Source organism: Embiotoca jacksoni, unplaced genomic scaffold (genome assembly GCF_022577435.1).
Source record: "Embiotoca jacksoni isolate LCO1_2020_lvr unplaced genomic scaffold, fEmbJac1.0.p SCAF_54, whole genome shotgun sequence".
In the NCBI taxonomy this organism is placed as follows: domain Eukaryota; kingdom Metazoa; phylum Chordata; class Actinopteri; family Embiotocidae; genus Embiotoca; species Embiotoca jacksoni.
Window position 1 is genome coordinate 594,617 of NW_027185408.1, and position 26,023 is coordinate 620,639.

Here is a 26,023-nt window from a genome sequence, read left to right on the forward strand (position 1 = left end):
TGATTGATTAGTTAGTTGATTGATTGGCTGGTTGCTTGATTGGTTAGCTGATTGTTTGGTTGGTTGATTGATTAGTTGGACGATTGATTGATTGATTAGTTAGTTGATTGATCGATTGATTGATTGATTGATTGATTAGCCGATTGATTGGTTGATTGATTGGTTAGTTGATTGATTTGCTGGTTGATTGACTGATTTATTAGTTGACCGATTGATTGACTGATTAGTTAGCTGATTGATTGATTGGTTAGCTGATTGATTGGTTGATTGATTGATTGGTTGGTTGATTGATTAGCTGGTTGATTGACTGATTGGTTGGTTGGTTGATTGATTGATTGATTGATTCCTCTCCGTACTGATCTCTTCCAGGTAATTCCTAACACTCTCGTTGTCTTCTCTGATGTCGTCGTCTCGTCTCCCGAACGATAAAAAGTCCTTCTAACCTTCTTGAACACCTTCCTTCGTTGTCCTTGAACGCTGCTCTTCCTCCTGACGTCTTAACGGTTTGCAGGTTTTTTAACTTTGTCTCGTCACCTTTTACGTCCTCGTCTCGTCTCGTCTCGTCTCGTCGGTGGAGGTGCTCAGATTTTTGAATGAAAGAATGAATTTATCGCCTCCAGCGCTGGGCTGCGGCTCCACGAACTGCAACCTGGTGCTGCCGGAGGCGGCGGGCGAAGTCACGTCGCCCTGCTACCCGCAGAAGTACCCCAACTCGCACGCCTGTAAGTGGACCATGCGGGCGCCCGCCGGCTTCGTCATCCAGCTCTCCTTCCTGGACTTCGACCTGGAGGAGGCGCCGGGCTGCATCTACGACCGCGTGGTGGTGAACACGGGCAGCACCGACGTTAAGTTCTGCGGCCCGACGGCCAACGGGCTGACGCTGAACTCGACGGGCAACGTGATGGAGCTGTCCTTCACCTCCGACTTCAGCATTCAGAGGAGGGGGTTCAGTGTTAGCTTCCGACACGGTAGGTCCCGGCTGACGGGAAAGTCCCGACCCGCTAAATGTGCCTCGACTAATCCCGGCTAACGCTGACCGGGCTGAAGTCCACCTTCGGTCTGCTGAGAGGGAAGTTACCTCGAAGAACAGCTCTGGTCCGATGACGAGCTAGCAGAGCTAACGAACAACTAATGTTAATAAAAACAAAACACCTTAACTCAAGTAAACAAACCGCTAACAAAGCTAACAAACAACTAATTACACTAAAAAACAGATAATTACTCTAAAAAACAGATAATTACTCTAAAAACAGATAATTACTCTAAAAACAGATAATTACTCTAAAAACAGATAATTACTCTAAAAACAGATAATTACTCTAAAAAAAACAGATAATTACTCTAAAAACAGATAATTACTCTAAAAAACAGATAATTACTCTAAAAACAGATAATTACTCTAAAAAACAGATAATTACTCTAAAAACAGATAATTACTCTAAAAACAGATAATTACTCTAAAAAACAGATAATTACTCCAAAAAACAGATAATTACTCTAAAAAACAGATAATTACTCTAAAAAAACAGATAATTACTCTAAAAAAACAGATAATTACTCTAAAAACAGATAATTACTCTAAAAAAAACAGATAATTACTCTAAAAAACAGATAATTACTCTAAAAAACATAATTACTCTAAAAAACAGATAATTACTCTAAAAAACAGATAATTACTCTAAAAAACAGATAATTACTCTAAAAAAACAGATAATTACTCTAAAAAAACAGATAATTACTCTAAAAACAGATAATTACTCTAAAAAACAGATAATTACTCTAAAAAACAGATAATTACTCTAAAAAAACAGATAATTACTCTAAAAAAAACAGATAATTACTCTAAAAAACAGATAATTACTCCAAAAAACAGATAATTACTCTAAAAAACAGATAATTACTCTAAAAAACAGATAATTACTCTAAAAAAACAGATAATTACTCTAAAAAAACATAATTACTCTAAAAAACAGATAATTACTCCAAAAAACAGATAATTACTCCAAAAAACAGATAATTACTCTAAAAAACAGATAATTACTCTAAAAAAACAGATAATTACTCTAAAAAAACAGATAATTACTCTAAAAAAAACATAATTACTCTAAAAAACAGATAATTACTCTAAAAAAACAGATAATTACTCTAAAAAAACAGATAATTACTCTAAAAAAACAGATAATTACTCTAAAAAACAGATAATTACTCTAAAAAACAGATAATTACTCTAAAAAACAGATAATTACTCTAAAAAAACAGATAATTACTCTAAAAAACAGATAATTACTCTAAAAAAACAGATAATTACTCTAAAAAACAGATAATTACTCTTAAAAAACAGATAATTACTCTAAAAAAAACAGCTACATTCAAGTTAACGAGCAGCTAACGATGCTAACAAACAGCTAACAAAGCTAACAGCCTTAGAGCTTCACAGTAGAACTCGGTTGTGATGAACTCAGGTTTGACGTTGATCCAGAAACGGTCGTTGCATCGCTGCGCTGCGTTCAGGAACTCTCTGATCTTATTGAACTCATCTCGGGTTTTGAAACCAGATGTTTCGTTTTGGTCGACCAGAGGAAGACTCGCTCCGTGTTTCGGTTGCATGTGTGTGTACGTGCCTTCAAGCATGTTGGCTCTGTACGTGTGTGTGTGTGTGTGTGTGTGTGTGTGTGTGTGTGTGTGTGTGTGTGTGTGAGGGGTGTTTTTCCATTGCACTTCATTTGGCCGTCAGCTCTTTGGACTCGGCCAGCAGCTCCATCCATCCAGAGCCGGGAAACGTTTTGTGTCATTAAGTTTCAGAAAAGACAAACCCTGTGATTTTCAGCTTTTTGGACAAAGAGTTTGTGTTCAGAAAAACTTCCTGTTTTCAGCCAATGTTTGATTTAAAAGGTAGTTTTGAGCATAAAAAGCAAACTCTGTATTTATCAGGTGAAATCAGGTTTCTGTAAATATTAATGAATGAATTGTGTGTTTTCTTTCCTCTTTTTGTCCTTTTGATTTTTCCTTCAATAATTGAATTTTTCCATCTTGTTCCATCTTTGATCCTCTTTATTTATTCTTTTCTTTTCTTCCCACCAACCCTTTGTTTATGCTTTTTCTTTTTCTTTTTCTACTGTCCACATTTTCTATTTTTCACTTCATCTCTTCCTTCCTGTTTCTGTTGTATTTTAACGTCTCATTTCTTTATGATTCTTCATTCCTTTGTTCCACCTTTTCTTCTCACTTTCCCTACTTTTTCCTCTCCATATTTTCTCTACTAACCTTTGTTAATAATTAATTAATTTCTTCCTTCTTTTCTTCCATCATCGGTTTTCTTTCTTTCCTTTCCCTCCTTTTTGCCGCCATCTTTTTTCCCCTCTTCTCTTCCTCCGTCTCTCCTTCTTAGTCGCCGTGGCGCTGAGGAACCAAAAGGTCAAGATAACCAATGGCAACGGGCAGCTCACCGAGGTCGCCGACTCCGTTTCCATACCGACGCTCAGTCAGCTGACCGTGTGCTTCGAGGTGGAGCGCAGCAGCCAGAAACAGGTCCTGATGACGTTTTTGGGGTTTTCTCTTTGAAGTGGGCGGGACTTAAGATGAAAAAAAACAGTGATATCATCACTGCCAAGAACCAATAAGCATTCAGCTTTGTTTGAATCGAAATCCAACGAGTCAAATCGAGGTTGATGAACTGACAGTTAAACTCTTAAGAAAACACTCTTGTACAATTTTTGTTTTTTTAGCCGTGTTTCTTTCTTTAGTCTCGAATATGTCGTTAAAGGAAAATATCAAGTTTTTTAGGGGATTTAACGGCTCTCCTTGTTCCCGAACAGAAAGAGTGGATCTTCACCTACGAAGACAGCAACAGCAACGAGGCGCTGAGTTTGGGCTCCGATAAGAGCGGGATGAAGGTGGTGGTCGCCGGCGTGGTCTGCCCCATCGACTCCATCATCTCGCCCTCCGACTTCACCACCTCCATGAAGCCCTTCTGCGTCTTCTGGACGTCGGCCAACGGCCGCGTGGGCGTTTATTTCAACGGGAACTACTGGGCCAAGACCTGCTCCGCCTCCAGCGGCCACTCGGTGCCGGGCGGTGGAGTCTTCAAGTTGGGAGGTGAGATCAGGCGTCAGGTTTTAGCATTTCATTAATGATCGTTGATGCATTTTTTTAACTTTGGAAAATTTCACAAAGAAAATCATTTCTTGATAATTTGAAGGTGAAAATATGTCAAATTCTTTTAAAAGAGACTTCACCTTTTTACAACACAGGTTATTTTAGTGGCATTTAACACATTTTAAAGTCGTTACAGCAAAACTTTACAACATTATACAGAGAAACCCAACAATTCAACAATTCAACAATTGCCACATCAGCGAGGAGGGAAGAACTCCTCTTTAAGGGAGAAAAACCTCCAACAAAGGGAAGAAACTAGGACCAGGTTCAGAGGTGGGCGGAGCCTCTATTAACAGGACCAGGTTCAGAGGTGGGCGGAGCCTCTGCCTCGACCGATTGGTGGTGAGAGGAGAGCAGAGAGAGAAAAGAACAGCATAAACTGACATGAACTGTTGGTGGAGACGACAAGTTCATGAAAACAGAGATCTAAATAATCTGTGAACGTCTGCTTTTTTTGTTTTGTTTTAGGGCAGAACAGCTTCGACGGGAACATCTACAACCTGCGTCTGTGGGATTACGCCATGACGTTGCAGCAGCTCGGCGCGCTGACCTGCGACGCGGTGGGGAACGTCTTCGACTGGGACAACGGACACTGGACCATCCCGTCCACGCTGGCCGAGACCGACGCCGCGCTCAGCTGCAGTGAGTACAATGAAACCGTTGCTGTGAAACTGCACCCTCTGCAGGCGGGTTTTTAAAGATTCACCTCGTCAGGAGGAACCAGTGGGAACGTTTACAGACACAATGCATTATTTTCAGATGGACCTCCAGAAAACTAATCTGGAAGAGTGATTCTAGCAAATGACACACAGAAAACTTGTGGAAAAGTTGTATTAACTTGTTTATGGAGCCGGAGGCTTTTTGGAGCCGACCTCCAGTGGCACTCAGTGGTGTTGCAGCTTACGACACTTCTGCATCGGCCTCATTTATCGGAGCCGGACGCTACGTCCATTTTTACATACCGTCTGTGGTGACGCAGCTAGCCGGTGTATTTAGCCCCTCCCCCTTTAATGAATACACCCTCCACAGCCACTTGATCACGGAGCGGCAGCGTGTCGGGCCGGTTTGGAATTGGGCCACAGTAAAAATCACCTGCGATCTCATGTCAAATATCACACACACACACACACACACACACACACACACACACACACACACAGTACATGCGGTCTGTTTGCTATCAGCGTGGAAAATTACAACCAGACTTCATCCAAATTCTGGTGCTTTTTGACTGCGGCTGGGAGTTAATCAACTCCAGCAACCTGTTTGGCTGCTGACCAGTCATCAGTGTGATTCCTGCTCCGCTCTAAAGACTCAGCTGGCTGCTGAAACACACACACACACACACACACACACACACAACAACACACACACACAAGCATGCGCTACTGTACGGCACGGAGGAGGGATGACGTGCGTTTAAGGGCTTATTTATTAAAGGCTGTTTTTCACAGTTTTTATAAGCATCAATAATGCATTATGCACACACACACACACACACACACACACACACACACACATTGGTGCAGAGTGTGTGTGTGTGTGTGTGTGTGTGTGTGTGTGTGTGTGTGTGTGTGTGTGTGTGTGTGTGTGTGTGTCCACAGAGTGGTACCTCTTAGTTAAAGCGCTGTAAATGAGTGTGCAGCCGCAGGAGGTTAGCCGCAGTGGCTTTTACTGAAATCACTGCCAACACTTTACCCTGTGTGTGTGTGTGTGTGTGTGTGTGTGTGTGTGTGTGCGCCTCTACACCTCGGAGACTCGCGGCGGTTTTTAAGAAATGCATGATTCTGCACGGAGCTTCCTGACTCTCCGGCTCCCAGTCGGGGATTTCGCTGCAGCTTTTTCTTCTTCGGTCTCCATGAAACCTGATCTCACTGCGATCCCCGCTGACGGAGAGACGCTAGAAAACCAACATGCGAACGAGTTCTTCCACGTCAGTCACGCTTCTTTTACAGAACGTCTGATTTGATCTCAAAGTGTTTAAAACACTAGCAAAGAGACGCAGGCAGGAAGGAAAAGGAAGCGAGACATGAAGGTGCAGACGCTGTATTTTAAATCCTTACAACTAATATGCCACTTTATTCATTAATCAAATGGAATTTACTGATGGGACACACACACACACACACACACACACACACACACACACACACACACACACACACACACATAAGAAATGAAGGCTCATTGCTGCAGTTTATTCCACTAACACTCGACCAACACGTCCGTCTGAACAATCGTTCTTGTTTCTGGGAACCATCTAAATCCTCGTTGTCTGACTGCTGTCCTCCGAGTTCAAGCTTGAATAATGAATAACTTGTGTTCTGCCTGTTATTGTTGATTAACTGTCTGACTGACTGTTTGACCTCGGTGTTATTTGCTGTCTTTTGTCCTGGTCTAGAAACAACCCTCCAGCTCGTAGCCACTTCATCGCCTCATGTTTTATTTCTTTTAAATGATGTCCACTAATCTGTCCTTCTCTTCACAGTCTGCTACCCTCATTGCATTCGCTTAACTACTGCTGCGCCAACTAGTGGTGAGTGCTGCTAACACCCTGCTAATGTGTGTGTGTGTGTGTGTGTGTGTGTGTGTGTGTGTGTGTGTGTGTGAACGCATCAATTTGCTTGTGCTAACACAGCTCTGATGCATGAAGGAGAATGTGCGTTCGTGTTTTGTTGTTGTTGTTGTCATGTGTCTGTTAAATTCAACACACGGGCTTGTTTTTTTTTTTTTGTTAACAGTGATGTCATCATTCCCTCCAGTGATCGCAATAATTAACACAAATTCAAGAAATCGACACAATATTTGCCGGAGCTTGCAATTTTGCCCCCAGTGATATATATTTATTATTTTTATTTTTCATAAAAATCATTGTGAACAGAAGCTCTGCTGAAAGTATTACAGCAAATAAAAAGTCGCATTTCAAAATAAAACTGACTAAGTGAAAATAAGTGTTCACTTCCAACCAGCAAGGCTCCGCCCCCTTTTCCTCTCACCATCAAAACAAACTGCTGCTAGCTAACGGTAACAACAGGAAGTGACGGGGTTTGTGGAAAATGCAGTCTCATCGTGGGAATGAGGAATATGTTGAATGAGTTTGTTTTAGTGTTAAATGAATGTGATTTTAAAAAGCATCTAAAGCTTTATTTTGACAGCAGATGCAGTCTTTCAGTCACAAAACTCTCTTTCAGTTCAGCCACATATTATCTTTCAGTTCTGGACTGTTTGTCGTTTTCAGACATCATTTTGAGTTCTGGAAACACTATTTTTTCCAACATTATGTGAACAATAAATTCCATTAATAGATGAAATAATAGTAAAAACATTCATTCCTCGTAGCCCCAGAATAAACACATTTTCTCCAGCTCGGCTTGTGCGGCTGCAATCAGGACAGAGTTCGTAATGAGTGAAGATGACATGAACCTAATTGGTCCCTGAAGGGAAAGTGAATAATTGCAGCAACGGAAAAAACAAAACAAACAGCAGATTAGTTTGGAGAACAAAATGTGTCGCGTTGATTCCACCGTCGGATACGTCTGCTGCTCGGAGATGAAAAAGGTGAGATAAAAGTCACGAACACCACGAGGACGATGGGAAGTCTTAAATATAAACTAGAGTTCCTTTCCACAAAGACCTAATGGAGTTTTATAAATCTAGTGTTCCACATGTTAACGTGACCGCTGGTACGTGAACATTTGTGATTTCACCGTGGAAACCTGAAACTGGAGCAGAGAAACAGCAGATTTTTGAGGAACAGAAAAGCTTCAACACGTCCGCTGGCAGCACAGAAGTGTTTCTGAGCCCGTGCAGTGATTTCTGTCAAAGAAAAAATCAGGGCTGGTTTGTTTTGCGTCAAACTCTGGAAATTGTAGAGATCCTTGAAACGCTTCAGAAAGTCTACGGCGATGAAGCGACGAGCCGGGCGAGATGTTCTGAGTGACGTTCAACGTTTCAAGAGGGGGCGGAGCTTCACTGTCCGAGCCCGAAGAAGGCGCGTCTGGTCAGGAGACACCAGGTGGGTTTTCTTTGTGTCACCGTGAATTCGTCCCCCAGAGTCAGACTGTCAACACCGAGTTCCACCGGGACCTTCTGAGGTTCTGTTCTGGTTCCGACTTCTTTTCTGCTTCGTGGTCTTCAGGTCAGTCTGGGTTTCGGTGCTTCCTGCTGTATTTTAGTCTGTGTTGTCTTTGTCAGTTTGTTTCTGTTACCTGTCCGTTGCTGCGTCTTATGAAACCCAGAGAACACAAACCACCTGAACTGTGGCGCCATGGCAACGGGCTTCTCCAACATTTTTTTCTGTTGCCCAAAAAATGTGACGCAAACATCTGCTGTTTCTCGGCTCCAGTTTCAGGTTTCACGGTGAAATCACAAATGTTCACGTACCAGCGGTCACGTTAACCTGCAGCGTTCACCACACTTTGAGACTTGGTCCTGTGTGATGGAAGAACAGTTGTTAAATTTACGCTCTCAAAGAGTCGTGTACTTTACTCGGCGTGCGGGGTGAAACGCAGAAAGTGTGGATGTAGAGTGAGTTGAAATGTTGTGTTTCAGTCTTTGGAAGCTCCTCACATGGAGGTTTACACAACTCCAGGAAGGATTAGAGCAGATAGGGAAGGTCCTGTTTGAAGCCAGCAGTGTTTTGACAGGCAATTTTACAGCATCAGAGCTCACAAACATTTTCCACTCTTCAATAATGGAAGTTTTATAGCTGCTGCTGCTGCTGGCTCGGCGCTCCGTTTCTCTCTCTCGCCCTCGTGGCTTTGAGGTTTACTTCCATGGAATAAAGTCAAGCTACCGCTCGGCCAAAGACCTGGAGACACATTTTTAAAAAGGCCTTAATGATCTTTGCTGAGCTGGAAGCAAACAACACTGAGTGTGCAGATTATTAGGTACGCCGAGGTGAAAACAGATCCGTCAAACCGAACCGTCCTCGACAGGAAGAAATCCTCCGTGGTGAAAGTTTCAACATCCAGACTTCGTTGTAGCTGTCGGGAGACGACGAGGAACCAACCAGGGTTCATATTTTAGTTTCATTGTATTTGATTGTCTTGGTTTCGTACTGCAATTTTGCATACGTACGTCCTGTTAATGCCTGAAGTCTGTCCGGTCATCGTCGCCTTCGTCCTGTTGTCGTCCTTTACGTCCTGTCGTCCTCGCCTTCGTATTGTTGTCGTCCGCCTCTTGTGGTCGGACCACATTCGGGTTCTCCGGTGTGGACTGTGGTCCCAGGCTCCTCCCACACCAGCTGCTTTGGTTCGGACTAAACAAGAAAAGGTGTGAAAGCACACAGGAAGGTATTAATTCATCTCTGAGGCTGCAGTTCGTGCTGCTGTCCAACGTTTCTGAACGTTTCTATTATTTTGTCCAATGAAGAACAATACTGAGGCTGAATATCAGAACTACAAGTCAGTTCGTAGTTTTTATGTTAAACTGAGACTGAACGTTGGACTTATGATTATTTTTATAGTAATGGTGTCTGCAGGGACTTGAAGGCGTTGTGGTGAATGTTTACTCCTCGCATTTCCTCCAAGTGCCTTTCACACTCCTTTTTCTTTCCACACATGGAGAGGTGTGTTTCAGTTTTGTTTACCCTGAAAACGTTCTTTCCTTTTTTTTTACGAGGCTCCCGAAGAGCTCTGGACCATTTGAAGCCATTTTTATGTCGTTCTTTGGTCGGGTAATGAGGCCGCTGTTGATGGAGGCGGAGAAGGAGCTGCCGCCAGCTGTGTGTGTCTCCCCTCATATATATTTATATATACATACACTATACACTCATCCCTGCTTCCTCATGGTGTAGTGTGTCCTTATATATACGTGTGTGTGTGTGTGTGTTCATCACAGGTCTTTCATCTGATTTTGATGCGGAAAAACGGACACCAAAGCGCACACACACACTTTTGTTGGATAGTTCAAAGACACATTTCCAGAAGGTTTTTCAGGCTTGAAGAACAATGCCAGTGTTTCTTCACTGCAGCCGCACCCTGTGGAGGTTTTCCTGCAAACAAACAAAAACAAAGTTATGATCAGATTCATCGGGGACCCATTGAGAAACGAAACACGGCTTCCATTAGCGGTCGTAAACCCCCGCCGGGTGTCTTAAATTCATCCGTGACCTCGCCAGACCACAAAACTTTAAAAATCCTGCCTCGTCTCTGCCAGCTCACAACGACTCAGCGTTACGACCAGCAGATGGAGAGGCTTTAATGAACTGAATATTTGTTAACATGCAAATGCAAGTGCAAATGTCAGCTATTCGTTTATATAAAAAAAAATGCTGCAGAAATATTACTTTACCACATTCAGCAGCTTTAAATATGTGCCGACAGCTTCTCTGGCTGTGAATGATAAACATGTTTTCCCACTAATGACAGTGAATCACAGCCCGCCGCCTGCAGCCGAATCATTAGATTAATTATAGTTCACCAGCTCCTGTCACCACGGCAACACCCGGACAAAGACACGCGGAGGCAACGCGAATGCTTTTATTTACAGTGAGAGGTAAATGTAATTTTTTTCTTGATATTAATTATCAGTCATTTGCATTTTGAACACTCGAAGCGGCATCGCCTCTCCCCGATCGTCTGAAATTTAAATGTACTTAATGCGCGTGGATGATTGGTTCTGACTGCAAAAATAAACACGGCGAACACGTGGAAATGTGCACTTCTTCTGACAATAATGTCAGTGCAGTTCATTCTGTGACCCAGATTATCAAAGCTCAGAGAAGGTGATCGTTCTCTTCCACACTTCCTGTTGTGAAAGCGCTCGTTCGACCTGCAGATCCGTGCAAAGCTGCATTCATTTCCCCAAATATTAACGGCCAGTTCAGCAGAAAGAGGAAAAGAGTCCGAGCAAAAGTTTGCCGACACCAGAACGTGTCACCTCCCCTGGTTTCAGTTGCTGGAATGAGAAGTTTCCAGTTTGTCTTTCATCTCTTTGCAGATGATGTGAGTCTGTTTCATCAGATCTGACTGATAACTTGACCAACATATCTGTGTTTGAGTCCGAATATCAAATGAATGATGAATTATTTCCAGAAGGGAATTTATTTAACGACACCATGATAACTTGTGGAAAACATTTGTTGACTTAGTATTTCAGGAGAGACCGTGATGCTTTTTGAATGGGAGTCTATTGAAGACAGCCCTTAGTGGCCCTCGGCGGTATTGCAGTTTAAGGTACTGGCTTCACGTTGAGGAGGTTCAGCATCTGATCTGGATCCCTCCTCTGTGCCTTTCGACTGGTGGCAGAGATTATACATCTCATCTGGTCTGGGAACGACTCAGGATCCCCCAGAAAAGAACTGGAAAACTGGAAGGATGAACTTCGTCTTCACCTGCTGCAGCGATAACGTCCGGCTGTCGGATGGAGCTTCACAGGCCAGTCGAGTTCTTCCACACCAAACTGGATAAAAACATAAACTGCAGCATTACGGCTTCACTTCAAGAGTTCAAACCAGGAACAGCATGTCCGGGCGTTGAAGCAGTTATCACGACACCCCTTCTCTTCTGTCTTCAAATCAGAGACAAAAAGGAAATGAGGAAGGAAGGACAAAAGGTGCCGGAAAGAGAGAGCGAGGTAGATTATGACGAGGCACAATCCTCCTTTGAACCACATGCCATCCACGATTACAGAATTCCTGCTGCTGATCGCCGCGATGATTTCTGACATCTCTCGAACACATTCCTCTCAAGACAAAGTCTCTGCTTCCCCCCCCCCCCCCCCCCCCCGGTAGGGCTCTGTGAATATGCAGCATGTGTGTGGGCTCCGGATTACATTTCAGACGGCCAAAGTGCTCGGGGAGCGCTTGATTTTTTGGCCGCTGCGAGCACACAGTTTGGTGAGACAGACTGTCCCTGAAATAAAACTTCTGCAGGCGGCTAATCCGTGTCCGACCACAAACCTCGGAGTTTGATTGATGGTCAATCTGCAGGCTGTCAGACAGTGTGGGAAAGTTTCTTCTTCAACCAGCAAACGTTTTGAGAACTGGACGATTCGATTTACTGGACCGACGGCGTATTTCCAACCCGGCATCACGGTGAAGCGTGAAATAGACACACACGTCCACGACAGCAGAACGTGGAACTTTCACGCCGAGACCACTAGACGTGTACATTTCACATTTTGCTTTAGTGGGCGGGCGTGTCTATTTCACGTTTTGCTGTGATACCGGGTTGGGTATTCAGGCTGTACTCGCCTCTTGTTGCATCAGATTAGAAACAAAATATCAGCTGGTGAGTTTTGGCCTTTCGGTGCGATTATCAGGCTAAAAATGATCAGAAGTTCAAGAAAAGCAACAGAATGAAATCATCAAACTGAATGTTAGTGGAGTCGTTTTAACCGACTAACGTCTGTTTTTTATCTCCTCCCTCAAGGTGTGTCCCCGCCCAGCAACACACCGCTCCCCACCAACTGTGATGCCCCGGGACTGGGCTGCCCAGGTAGGAAAAGTAAATACACCTCCATTGTGAACGCTTGTCTTTGCATCTGGACGACTTAAAATAGCCGCACTTTCCCTCATTTACGTCCTTTGTTTGTTGTACGTGAAAGATTTCGTGGGATTTTTTTGTTGTTGTTGTTTTTTTCATTCTTTGACAAACTATAACGAAGAAGTATACTTCGTTTTTTCTAATTAATGGCAGTAGATTTGATTTGCAGATATCAAGCTGCTTTACGTCCGTTGTTTTATGTAAAGATGTGAAACAGTTGACGTAGATGTCTGTAATCACCTGGTTTTACCTTTTACTTGAGCTTTTTGTTTTGTGTACATGCTAACTTCTTACACTACCAGCAAATGTCATCGTAACCGGACCGACGGGGGGGAAATCCAGTTTTTGTTGCTCTTTTATTGGACGTGTTTATTCATCTTTTCAGAAAATAACTGATTATGAGCGTTAATCATTCCAACTGCAGCAGGACTTCATCTGGTATTAATAATCAGAAAATCAAGAAAACAGGTTATTTTGTATTTCGTCTCATTAACTCCGTTGAGTAACAATAATCTCATGACCTACCTTTGTTTACGTATGTGTTAGATGAAATTGGCGAGAAGATAGAATTGAGCGTTGAGAAGATAAAAGGCTTTATCAAATTTACATTTTCCTCCCATCTGTTTTCATGAAGGTCGAAGTGTAGCTGAATATTTCAGTGGAAATCTCTGAAAGTATTATGAGTTGTGTGTACTGTGTAATGTGGGACTGTTTTTACCTTGAATTATCCACCGAAGTACGCAGGAAGTGGAACCAACAACAACAACAACGTCTAAAACCGAGCTTTTCCTCCATGATCACATACGTACATCAAACCCAGAGAGAATCAAACCACCACACACTTCTCATTCATCTTCACGGGTCGATGCTTTCTGCTGTCAGTCTCTGCTCTTTGTACCTTGTTAAGAAATCAAAGCCCCCCTCCCCCCACCACCCACCCAACCACCGCTCCGGAAGCTTTCTGAACCCTCCGAAGCTGCTTAACCTCCTAAAATGGATTCTGGACATCTTCTGGAAACTCTAGCCTCGAGTTTGGCTCTCAGTTCCTCTGTGTTCCCCAAAGCCCTGAACTTTCCAAATCCTGTCAAACTGCTCTTGGATAGAGGAGGAAAAAGAAGAGAGGAAGGGGGGTAAGATCAAGGCTCAACAATTTATTATCACACAAACCGAACAGCAACATGTGGGTGAAAAAAGAGCGGTCAGAAAGAAAACAGGTAAACATCGTCCTTGTTGGTAAGTCGCTGGTTTGACTTTCAATGCACTGAATGATACGGATGTACATTTTCATGCAAAAGTACCATTCGATATTTGTCGGGCAATATTTGACTGTTATTCAAAGGCCCGTCCACCACGTGTACACATACAGGGAGACTCATTCACACCATAAACTTGGACTCAACAAACGGTGTAAACTTTTTTTTTTTTTTTTAAACCTCATCTCTGACAATCAAATGAAAGCATGACAGGTAGCCATTCATTATTGATCAGTGTTTGGGCCGTCTGCTCTGTGACTGGGTGCAGCTGTGCTAAACTGATGATCAGCTAGTTTTACCTTACAGGGTCGTTATCGTTTGGTAGTAACAAGGTCCTCTTCACTTGCTTTTATTGTTTTTTCGTGACGGTTTTCATTATCTGATTCAGGGATCTGAGGATTGAGCGCGTCATATATTGTACACATTATAAAACCTTTTCTCACTGGGCTGTATAAATGTCATTGACTGGGCTCGGTGAAGAGAAGTCAAACAAGGACAAGAGTCTCAATCAGCTTCATGGAAATGAGACGCTGCTCGTTCTTGGCTGACCATTTCCTCCAAACTCAAGTGTCTGAGAAAGAACAGTAGAAAAACAAATTCAAAAAGCATTTACAGTCATTTACAGGCTAATGCTAATGACATTTCCCTTAAATGACCCGTCTGTATGCACCACAGGGTGCCGCTCAGCCGCAGCACCAGACCATTAAAACTGGAATGCTGTATGTGCACGCGGAGAAAACGATTCCAGCCGGTCACCTCTGCTCCGGGAGGTCACGTCTTCTGGGACCGAGCGGTCAGACCGGGTCAGAACAGAAGCTGAGGGGCCCGGCGGATAACGTGATCCAACTCCACTTCTTTAAAAATGTCAGTTCTCACACTGTCCGGAGCTACGGAGGCCTCACAGGGACATTTATTTTCTAAAGGTCAGTTCTTGTGCGATTGTTGCTCATGAGAGAAGCGGCGTCGAGCCAATTAAGCCACATGTGCTGCCAAATGTAAATGAGAGCAGCGACACGGTTTTACATGAAACCCTTTGAACCGGGCTGGTCCAGGGTCAGCCGGACAGCAGCACCACCCGGAGCTGGTACCGTCCTGGTGTCGTGATTCTACGCCGAGTTTTGACATCTGAATCCCTGCAGGAATCGTCCCGTTCTGTTGGACTGAAAAGGTGAAAAATGAAAAACAGAACCATTCGGAACAAGAGGGACGGTTCTGATGGGCTTTAAATGGAGGGATGACTTGGTGTGACTTCCTTTCTCAAGTCCAGACGGTTCCTGCGCGACGGCCGAACACACGGATGGAAGGAAAGCTGGTCTCCAGCGCTTTATTTCTCTTTTATTTCCGCATCGCTTATGCTGAATGCTCGTTTACAGAATGTGGCGGGTAGAAATGTACGAAGGATCGAAAAGTTCGGAGCGCGTTCCCGTTGAACGCAGCGCAGCGATGCACACGGAGCAGCAGGAAGCAACGAAGTGCAACTAGAGCTAACACATTAACTCAGAGTAACGGTAGAAAAATCATTTGCAACCTTGAGATGGGAAACAATTTTTGATTCTCCTATTTTTCTACTATCATTAGTGTTAACTAACGCAGTGACATTAACTACCATTAGCAATGTTGTTATCATTAGCTAACGTTACCAACATTCGTACAGCTCACGCTACGGTTACGATTAAATAACGTTAGCTAACAGTACCTACTGTTAGTTCATGTTAGTTTATAGTCAAATTAGCTAACACTAGCAGCCATACGTTTGCACCGTTAAGTAACAGTCACAGTCAAAAAAAAGTTTTGCCAACGTTGGTTACGTGGCTAAAGTTAGCAAACAGTTATAGTAGAAATAGCATTACTGTTAAAGACTTCGTTCCCCACAATCTTTTAGTACCTCCTCACGAAGGTCGTTGCTTCCTGCCGCTCCGTGAGCATCGCTGTTGAACTCATCGATCGACCCTCATATTTCCTCAAACTACTGAGATGTTCATTTGTCCTGCAGCATCACAGCCGTTCACCATCCTCTGCATCTGTTTCTCTCTGTCTCGTCCCGACACCTTGTCGCTACCGCCAGCCGCTTCCTCTCCCGCCACCTCATCCACTGACTCCACTAACACCACCCACGCTACTAATGCCAGCACCCACGGTAAGCAACCCTCCACCCCCAGCCTAATATCCCTCTGACTCCCCTTTCTCCTTCCTCTCCATCATACTCCACCTTTCATATTCCCTCCAGTGTTATTATTATTATTCCTCTTCCTACTTTTTCACCTTCCCCCTCCTCAGTTACCTCCTTTTTTCCAAATTGGTCATTCATTTTGTTCAGTTGCTGATGATTTTTTTTTACCCTCCTTCTCTTTTTCCTTCGTCTCATCTCCCGTAAATTTACGATACATTTTTTAAGCCTCATTCAACATAGTATTTTTTTACTTCTTTTCATGGAAGTCATCTCTAGTTCATCATCAGAAAACAATCATCCTTAATGGTCGTGAGAAGAGGTTTCCCCTCATAAAACTCAAATCCCTTTGAAGCTCTGAAATGTTTTGGCCTTCAAAGAACCCTTGAAAAGTTGTTCGCAGCTCTTTTACTTTTCATGAAAAGTAAAAAGGCTTTATTATTAATCTGCTTGTTCTATTATTCATTATCTACCTGGGCTAATTCAGCTGTGATGAATTGAACCAGATGAACGTGTTCGACTCGGGAGGACTTGAGACTAGATAAATATTTCCCGCCACGGCGTCTTAAAGAATGAGTTCATCGAATCTTGGCATTCGTTAATTAACCTTTCTGTCATTCTTTTTCCAGCTGAAAAAAAAATAACTCGAGTTGAATGAATGTTCCCAAAGAATTTCTGAAAATCAGCTTCTGTTCTCTGATCAGAGTAATAAGAACTTTCTGTTCTAACAAAGACAGCTGAGCTCTCGATGGAATTTTAAGTGCGTGGAAAATAGTACGGCTGTTTTAAGACAAACATGTGGGAGGTTTTATTTATTAGTTTATTTCATTTATTAGTAGTTTAAGACAAAAAAAACTGTCGCCATTAAAAACCTCTGAATCCTTTGACCTCCAGTCCAACCTACCACCACTCCATCTCCATCTCCATCCACCATCCCCACCACTAGCATGCCTCTAACCCCAACCATCAGCACCAGCACCGCCAGTACAGCCAGTTCCTCATCATCATCCTCCTCATCCTCATCCTCTGGTAAGGTTGCTTTGCTGCTTGCTTGTTGGCCATGAGCATCGCTTAGACCTTCCATGCAAAACACAAAAAAAGCTCATGACTATTAGATTAGAAATTAGATTTAATTTAGGGTGCAAAAGCCTCAGTTACCTCCAGCAGGTGTCAGTGTGATTTCAGTAGTTAGAATGGTGTCAGATGTGTGACAGGAAATACGACTTCTGTTTCCCGGCAGAGGGACACAAAAGTACAACCCCGTTTCCCCAAAAAGTTGGCGGCAGTGTTCCTGGATCACGTTTATACCTGGTTTCATCTTTGTAGAGTTTTAATCTCTGGTGGACTGACGAGTGTATGACAACCTTTGGCGTTACACCGCGCTGCTACATGTGTCCATAAAGCTGACTGATGATCTGTGATTGTTTACTTCCCCTGTAGCCCAAAAGACAACCAGCACCACAGCAGCTGTTTCATCATCTGCTACCACTAACCACGCAGCTACTAACCCCACAGCTCATGGTAAGAGCATCCATACCGGCATCGCTTACACTCGCTAGCTTTAAGTATAAAACACGTTCCACCGCTGTGACTGCATGCAGATTGAACCTGGCCGGTCCGGCCGTACGTAGGACCGGACTCTGGACCAGATCATGTTAAAAGGTTTAGGGGATTCAATTCTGCAGTCGTACCACGTGAGGGGAATGATTTCAGTTTATAACCTGATGGATCACAGCTTCAGTCATGATGTTTAATTTTTAAGTACAACGAGTAGTTACAGATGTTTCTCTTCAAACAATAAGAAGTGTTTGAAGCAACTTCAGATTTCAGAGTAATAGTGGGTCAATCCATTCTTCTTATATTCTAGTTAAAACACTGCCTCATTTATTTATAAGATGTCAAAGTAGATAGAAAGGCAGTAAATTCTCACATTTAGGAAATATGTTTGGTTGTCTTTTTTGTTCTTTAATGACTTTTAACTGCAAACATTGTTACTGTCACTAAAAACAAGTTCTTTAACATATCATGATGTTCACAGTAGAGTTGTTTGATATTTATACAAAACTAACCCGATGCCATCAAAATCATGGGAACATGTGGAGCTTCTTACTACTTCTAACTACTCACGATGACTACATGATTATTTCTTTCTTCTATTTATATAGTTTGATGTAGAATGGGAGCTTTCCTTTGGTTTTTGATTTAGGCCGTTTTTCTGTAGAAAACTCGAACGTACTGATTCCTTTTCTTCAGGCAGCAGGGAAGTGTTGTTCCCGTGTATCAAATGTTTGTCAAATGTCCTGTATTGAGTTCTACCAACAGACTGTTTTGTGTCTGTCTTTAAGAACCATTTGTATCAGTGACTCTCTCTTCTGATTGGCTGACTCTTTTCTGAGTGACACACATCCAGGCCAATCACAGGTTTTCTTCAGTCTTGTAGCTTTAACAGACTCAGGTGTGACAGTGAATCGTGCTGAGGGCGAACGGCACAATTGCTGAATACAGGCTGTGAGCATTTCTCTGCTTTGACACTTATACAGCTTTTACTTTAATTAACCGCCTCCCCTCTTCTAACCAGTGAAGTCCCAGTCTACCTCAATGTTGGTCCAGACTCCAGGCGATCCTAAAATATCGCGCTCACGAGAATGGGCGGGACGTGAGGTCACAGTGACCTACGATCACCGAAATGTTATCAGTCCATCTTAGAGTCCATGTGAACGTTTCTGCCAATTTTGAAGACATTTCCTCGAGGCGCTCTCGAGATATCGTGTCCAGGAGGACGGACAGACGTCCTGAAAAAACAAGATTTTTAGACGATATCGGATCTTTAAACGGAGACACTCCAATTGATTTTATTGAACTAACACCTGCAGATGTGATACCACTGCCATCCAAATGTACACAGCTGCAGGGATGCAATCACCTCATCTTCCTCACTCTGTTCTTCGGCCTTCTCCTCGTCCCTCCTCCATGTTTCTTCTTTATTCATATTCCCAGGAATGACTCCTCTGCTGCTCTTCGTAACTACTAACCAACCAGCGACTAACAAGCTTGTCACTGCTGCTTCCTCTCGGGGTAAGACACACACTTGCATGTCTGCAGGTCTGTATAAGTTACTCTTCCTCATCACTCCTCTCCTTTTATTTATTTTCTTCCCCCATTTTCCTATTAAAGTCTCTCCGGCAGAGTTTTCCTGTCGCTGTTTGAACTACTGGTCCTGTCATTTTCAATGTGTTCACTTTAATAGTGTTTTAGATCCTTGGTTTTATAATGATCAGAATAGCTGCTTCCTCTGTCGTGGTACTAACAGTGTAATCGGCTGAGTCGTGCTTTGGTTTCCTCTCATTTACATCGATGTGTTTTACCGGTTTTCATGCTGCAAGAACTGTAATCAAACATCTGATTTCTTCTCCTGGTGGTGATTAAAGAGTGTTAGTGATGGCTTGTCTGATGTGAACAAATGCATTTTATTCCCTTTATTGTCACCATAATGCTGTGATGTGTCGTTTCCTGGCGATAGCGGAGGAAACCGCAGTGACACCTCCGCCCAAAACCTCTGGAGTCACTCTGCAGCAGCCTGAACCTCCAGGCTCGCAGTCCAGATGTCTGGGTGGAGCGCCAGCTGCTCACCACAGAAGACGGATGCTTTCTGTCCCTTCACCTCCTGGTCCTGCAGCTCCTTCACCTCCTGGTCCTGTAGCTCCTCTACCACCAGTCCCCATGCACAGACGCACCAGGCCAGGAGGTTCCCTTGCGGCCAGTCGGTTGAGGACTCCCGCCCCGGCTCCGACCTCCCTTCATCCACCACATCCACCCAGGCTCTCGGCTCCACCTGAACCCGCTCCCTTCAGACCCGCATCCTTCCTCCCCAGACCCCCGGGCCGTCGCAGCTCCAAGACCTCGCTGGGGTTCATCTCCACCCCTCTGAGGAAGAGGCCGACTGGAGGGAGACGTCCCGCCGCCACCAGAGCACCGCCCAGTGTGGAGGTCCACATCACGAAACCCGAACTCAAATCCACCACCAGGCCCTCGTCCACCCAAACAGGCGGCCTCAGATCCACCGTTGTCCGCTTTGATGCGTCACCACCAACCGTTTCTCCCCAACCGAAGGAGAGCTCCACCACCGCTCAGGACTCCGGACGACGTCCTGAATCCGGGGTTTCAACCTCGCCTCAGGGGTCGTCTCCATGGCAACACAAAGCGGAGGGATTAAAGGAGTCCCCCTCGTCATCTTCATCTTCATCATCAATGATTTCAGCGGCGGCGGCGCTCGGCAACAGAAAGAACAAACCTGTGGCGTCGCAGTGGTCGCCGCCGGGCGTGAGCGGCGCCGAGAGCCTGACGGTCGCCACGGGCAACCGGACAGACGCTCTGGAGTACTCGTCGGGGTCGGAGACGTTCGCGTATGATCTGACCGACTTCACGGAAGACGGCGGCGCGTTCAGCTCATACGATCTCGACGCCGCGTACGCCCTGGAGGAGCCCGCCGCTCCTCCCGACGGCAGCGAGGAAGAGGAGGCCGCCGCTCCTCCCGACGGCAGCGAGGAAGAGGAGGCCGCCGCTCCTCCCGACGGCAGCGAGGAAGAGGAGGCCGCCGCTCCTCCCGTCAGACACCCGGCGACCGATCCGGAGGGCGGAGGTGAACGTCACTCGCAGGACGGACCGACGTCCATCAGCTCTGCTTCTTCTCACGAGGCTCCGAACATCACGACCACAGGAGGGCAGACGTTGGAGAAAGGTTCCTCCTTGCCGGCTGCATCGTCGCTCCTCCTCATACATCCAGCTCCTCCTCCTCCTTCGCCCGGAGCCCCGCTGAGCTCCTCTGAGGAGGTTTTCCCTGAACGCATCATCTCCTCTTCGGTCCCGCAGAAGGAAAACCAGGCTGCGACGTCCATTTCCTCCTTCACAGACTTTAACAGGAATGATGTCGGAGCAGCAGAAAGAACACACGAGCATTTCCTTCCTCTTCCTTCTCTGTCAGCATCCCCCCCCCCCCATTCTTTCTCCTCCATCACCTTCCTCCCCCTCTCCTCCCGTCCCGTCCATCGCCGGTCCTCCTCTGCAGCCCTCCCTCCTCCTCCTTCTTTCAGAAACTTTGCTCGACTCTTCTCACGCTGCCGAGTCAGACAGAGTTCTCGAGAGCTTCCAGACGTCTTCGTTGTCACTTCAGTCCTCGAACCTTCACAGAGACTCAGAGACTTCGCCGGTTGACACTTCAGTGTCACTTCCTGTCTTTTCTGAAGCTCCAGCTGAATATCAGACGCTCTTTCCTTCTGCGGAAGACTTCTCCGACACACCTCCGTCCGTCCCATCAGAGCGGATCATCCCGACTCCCTCGGGGTCACCTGCGGCTCTCCTCCCAGATTTCCCCCGAGCTCCGTCGAGGTCTTCCTCCGAGGCAGCCGGGCTGTCAGTCAGTCGGCTCTGGGTCGGTTCTGATCCCGGAGATGTGAAGGAGTCACGTCCTCCTCATCGCTCCGGCTCCACCTCTCCGCCGCCGGCTGACACTCCGGCCTCTGAACGCACCGCGGCTTTGCTCCGGGAAAACATCAATGTCCATTCTGCTTCTTTCCCCTCCTCATCATCAAATGCCTCCCTTTCAACCTCCCTTTCCCATCGCCGTGACAACCTGTCGCTCTCTGAGCCTGCAGAGGCAGAGAGGATGATGGGAGCTGCACCGCCTCCCTCTTCATCCTCCCTTCTTCCCACAGCAGAGGACGCTCCTCTGTCTTCACTTGGACCTCCTTCCATCCTGACCTCCTCTTCACCGAGCCGCGGGAACGCCGGCGCTCTCTACAACTCGCCGACGCACGACACGTTCGGTCGGCCCGCCTCCTCCTCTTCCTCGCCGACTCCGTCAGTCGAGACACAAACACGAACGCCGGCGCTCCACGGCGGGCCGAGTGCGCAGCTCGGCTCCTCGACCCGGCGGCTCGCCTCCGGGCCGGATCACACACACACTCCACACACACACTCCACAGCACGCACACACACACAGAGAAAGGAGCCTGGAGCGGGTTCCTCCTCCCCTCTCCTCTCAGCTCCTCTTCACCCTCCTCCTCCCCCCGTCACCGCCTCCTCCCTCCCTCCTCTCCCCCCCGGCCGGGCGACATCGCCGTCACTCTCCGACAGACTGACGCGTGCGGAGTTCGGCTCCTCGTCAACGACGACGACCCTCGACGGCCGTCCTTCGGACCGGGTCTCCGCGCTGCCCGCCGACGAACCGAAGTTCAGCCAATCGCAGCCTCTCGCTGAGGATGAAGTGGACGACGATGTTCTGCCTCCGCGTGCGAACCGCTCCCACTCAGCAGAGGCCTCGGACGCCCTCACGGCTGCTGCCGGGGAACCCGCCCGTCTCTCTGCCGCGTTCGATCCGGCCGACGTCGTCCCGAAGATTCACACGGCAGACGAACACGAGTCGGCCGAGCAGCCGGCTGCTCCGGATGTTCAGACCACCGCTGAGCCCAGCGCGGCGTCCACGCAGCCGACCGGTGCTCCGGTTATTCCGAACCCCCCGCACTCTTCTGGCCTCAATCCCCCCTCCGGACCCCCCGCCGGCTCCGCTATCGATGCCCCAAATCAGGGCCTCATTTCTGGGCTGGAAGAGCTCCCACATCACACAGCGGGCTTCCATCACAGCTCCGAGTCCAACACGAGCACCGCCGCCACGACGCTCAGAGACTCTCCGTCAGCTGGAGGGACGAACGCCACGAAGACGTTCTCGGATAACGCCGAGGTTTCTGAGGAGGAGCCGGCCGACAGCGCAGCGGCGGCAGATCTCAGCGGGAGGTCAAACTTAACGCTTTCAAAGCTGAGTTTGAACTCAAGTCCAAGCGTGTCGAATCACAGCGGAGGTCAGGGCTCGGCGATCGAGGCCTCGCAGCAGCAACAGGTCAAAGACAGCTACGTCAGCCCGACGCCGCCGCCGGCTGTCGACGCCCACCACTTTAAAACCGCCTCTCCGACAGCTCCGCTCAAAGCGGGCGGCGCCGCCACGCTGCACCCGACTCCTGGACCGGCGTTGCCATGCCAATGTAAACAACGCTTTCATTTTACATGTCTGTGTGGACTGTCATCGGGGAACAGTATGTCGTGCAGCACCAACCAACCGTAGACGTAGAAAACCCCCAAAAAAAACAATCAACCACAATGATGCGAGCATGCAGTGGGGAAAAAAATTCAGCTTCTGTGTTCTGTCTTAAAGTCTTTAAACTTGTTTAAATGAAAACATTTAACAAGCAAATGAGCTGCTGAAGACGTCCACAAACTTTTGGCCGTGCAGTGATTTATCGATGGATCCAAAACAAAAAGTTGGTTGAGAAAACAACTAAAGATTTTAAGACTGAATACGTGACGTTAATCATGTTTAAGGTGGCCGGGTTGTTGTTTTTAACGAGTAATTGGGTTCCGATTTCTTTGTCGTAGATCAACCTGTCAATCATGCGAATGGGCGGGATGCCTCGGGGAAGTGGAGGCTGGTGATTGGCCGTCGTGATTCTGGGTCATATTTTTTTGTTTTAGTCTGGTACTTATAGTTCAAACAAAGGGGATCATAGCGAACTCTCTGTCTCCTTCATCTGTCCCGGTTACAGTGTTCTCGTTTTGTCTCCTGATTCTTAACGCTGTCTTCTTTCCGTCCGTCCAGCGTCTTGGTGGAGACGTCCTGCTCCGCTGCTAATTAAACCTCCAGAGGTGTGCAGCTGGCAGCGTCTCCCCACCGGACCTGATGGAGTCTTCAGTAGCAGCTACTAACAATTAGAGATACTAGAGAGACACCTAGTGGCCGATGTGAAGCATAGCAGGAGAGCTGACAGCCCTGAAACAACAGCTGCATTTAAATGGGATGCCGTGAGACAAGATTGACGTGCAAATATACACCCTTCAAAACTGAGAAAAACAAGCTTTAGATTTGATCAAGAAAAATAAAATGTACTTTATTTACCAACTATATTATTATATTTTTACAGTATCATGGCACAGCAGCATGTATTAACAGGCAACGATAGGATATATTTTCTAAAGGGGAGTTTACAATTCAACAAATATTCATGACAATATTTCTAATAATTGGCTGATGTTTCCCTACAGTATGTCAGTGTGTTGTCATTAAGATTTTTAGCAGATCTTTGAATAAATCTGCATCAAAACAAACCCCAGTTTCTCTGTTTTCCTTCACAATAAACTAATTCAGGAAACTCATGAGCTCCAACAGCCGACTGCTATGTGGCACAAAGCGCCAAAGAAAAGTTTCATTACATGTGTGAAATAGTTTTTTTTCTAAATTGAGACTGAAGTATAATTTCCTCTCGCCTTCATCTGCAGAGGTGTTGTTCTACCGGATGTCGTTCGTGGTGGATGATGGGATCTCGGCGCTGACGGAGGAGGAGGTGGAGCGAACCGTGTCTCTCTGGGTAAGACGAAGATTGCAGATCTGAAAAGTGAAGCCAGTGCAGAAGTGTGTAATACCACAGAGGTCCACCAGGAGCTGGCTCCAATAGACCACCATTCAAAAAGCATCCACTTCTCTCCTGAATTAGATATCAGGCCTCAAACAGAGCTTTGTTTGGGGGCGTGTTTGCTTGATTGGCAGGCCTGCGGTTCAATCAGGTTGCTGGTGAATGTGGGCGGGGCCTAGTGTCAGCTCCTCCCCAGCTCGTCCAAATACAGTCACTTCTGGCTTTAACAGCAGATCATTTAAACTAATATTACGTATGCTACTCGTGATGCAACATGGTAGAAATGAAAAGGAAAACAACTTCAGTTTTAATTAATTGATTAAAAAAAAAATCTAAATATTGATGTGATTTTTCTTGTCTTCTTGCAGCTGAACGAAACGTTTCAGAACTGGACCCACACCGTCTACGTGGATCATATCAGGTAACTGAGTAATGATGTCAGATGTGACCACATGCTCAGAGAAGGAGGAAGTATTCAGATAATTTACTGAAGTCAAAGTAAAAATAAGTTAAAGTTCTGCAGTCAAAACTTCACTGAAGTAAATGTCTGTATCAGCAAGATTTTCTTAAAGTGTAAAAAGTAAACGCTGTTTAAAAACGGTTTGTTTTGCTGAAAAAGGAGGAGAAAATAGAAAATAAGAGGGGAAGTGAAGTCGGAGATATGCCTACCTTAAACTACATGATAGCATTCCTGTTTGGAGCGTTGGTTGTTCTCGTCCTCCGAAATTAACTCCTCTGCAAGGCGCACTATTAACATGACCTGTAGGGGGCAGTGTGGAGGTGGGACAGAGTCAGGAATGGAAACACGTCTGTGCAAGGTGGGAAAAACGCAGGAAAAACTAAATGTGGGCGGAGCCAGTGGAGTGTTTTTGAAAGAACTCGTCTCACCTCGTCACCATTTCCTCCCTGCAGCGTCCAGCCTGGTTCGCAGACCGGAGGAAACCCCAGCAGGTAAAAAAAAGAGAACTATGGGTCAAAGGTCAGAGGTCAGAGGTCAGGTCGGTGGTCTCTGACCGACTCGTGTGCCGTCTGCAGTTTCTCCTGCCAGGCGCTGCTGGTGTATTACTACATCACCAATGAGAGTCTGGGCGAAGCCAGCGTGTCTGCCAGGCTGTCCGGCAGCGAGGGGCCAGTGGGCGGAGCCATGCAGATCAGACCCGCCTCCATCGACGTCCAGCTGATCGGTCAGATTTTCAACTTTCCTCATTTCACTTTCATCTTTCATCAAGAAGAAACTTTTTTTTTTTTTAACAACATCAAACCTGAACACAAGAAGACGGAAAATCTCTTCCTGGTGTTTCCTCCAGTTTTTTTTAGTTTTTTTTATTTCTTCTTTCTGTTTGCGAAATAAAACGACCGCCGCTGTTCCTCCTCACAGAGAACTGCCCGGAGGAGAAACCTCTGCACTACCACTGGCCCGAGAGCCGACCCACCGTCACCCAGCACCTGCCCTGCTTCCCCAACAAGGAGCAGAGCACCGCCAGGACCTGGTAACACACACAC

The 26,023-nt window shown here is 45.9% G+C and overlaps 1 protein-coding gene across 2 annotated transcripts in view; it reads left to right on the forward strand.

The window, feature by feature from the left end:
• The window catches only part of adgrg6 (adhesion G protein-coupled receptor G6), a 58,661-nt gene that overhangs the window by 17,406 nt on the left and 15,232 nt on the right, over positions 1-26,023 (forward strand). Inside the window, exons 3-15 of one of the 2 annotated variants that reach the window (XM_069172566.1) lie at positions 621-968; positions 3,389-3,528; positions 3,816-4,095; positions 4,624-4,797; positions 6,644-6,691; positions 12,531-12,596; positions 17,505-17,585; positions 19,062-19,139; positions 24,387-24,475; positions 24,889-24,941; positions 25,433-25,471; positions 25,556-25,704; positions 25,899-26,010. In XM_069172566.1, coding sequence (XP_069028667.1) covers positions 621-968; positions 3,389-3,528; positions 3,816-4,095; positions 4,624-4,797; positions 6,644-6,691; positions 12,531-12,596; positions 17,505-17,585; positions 19,062-19,139; positions 24,387-24,475; positions 24,889-24,941; positions 25,433-25,471; positions 25,556-25,704; positions 25,899-26,010 — 1,657 coding nt within the window. Of the gene's footprint in view, positions 1-620; positions 969-3,388; positions 3,529-3,815; positions 4,096-4,623; positions 4,798-6,643; positions 6,692-12,530; positions 12,606-17,504; positions 17,586-19,061; positions 19,140-24,386; positions 24,476-24,888; positions 24,942-25,432; positions 25,472-25,555; positions 25,705-25,898; positions 26,011-26,023 lie in introns of both variants that reach the window. The other variant, XM_069172567.1, reaches the window with a different exon arrangement.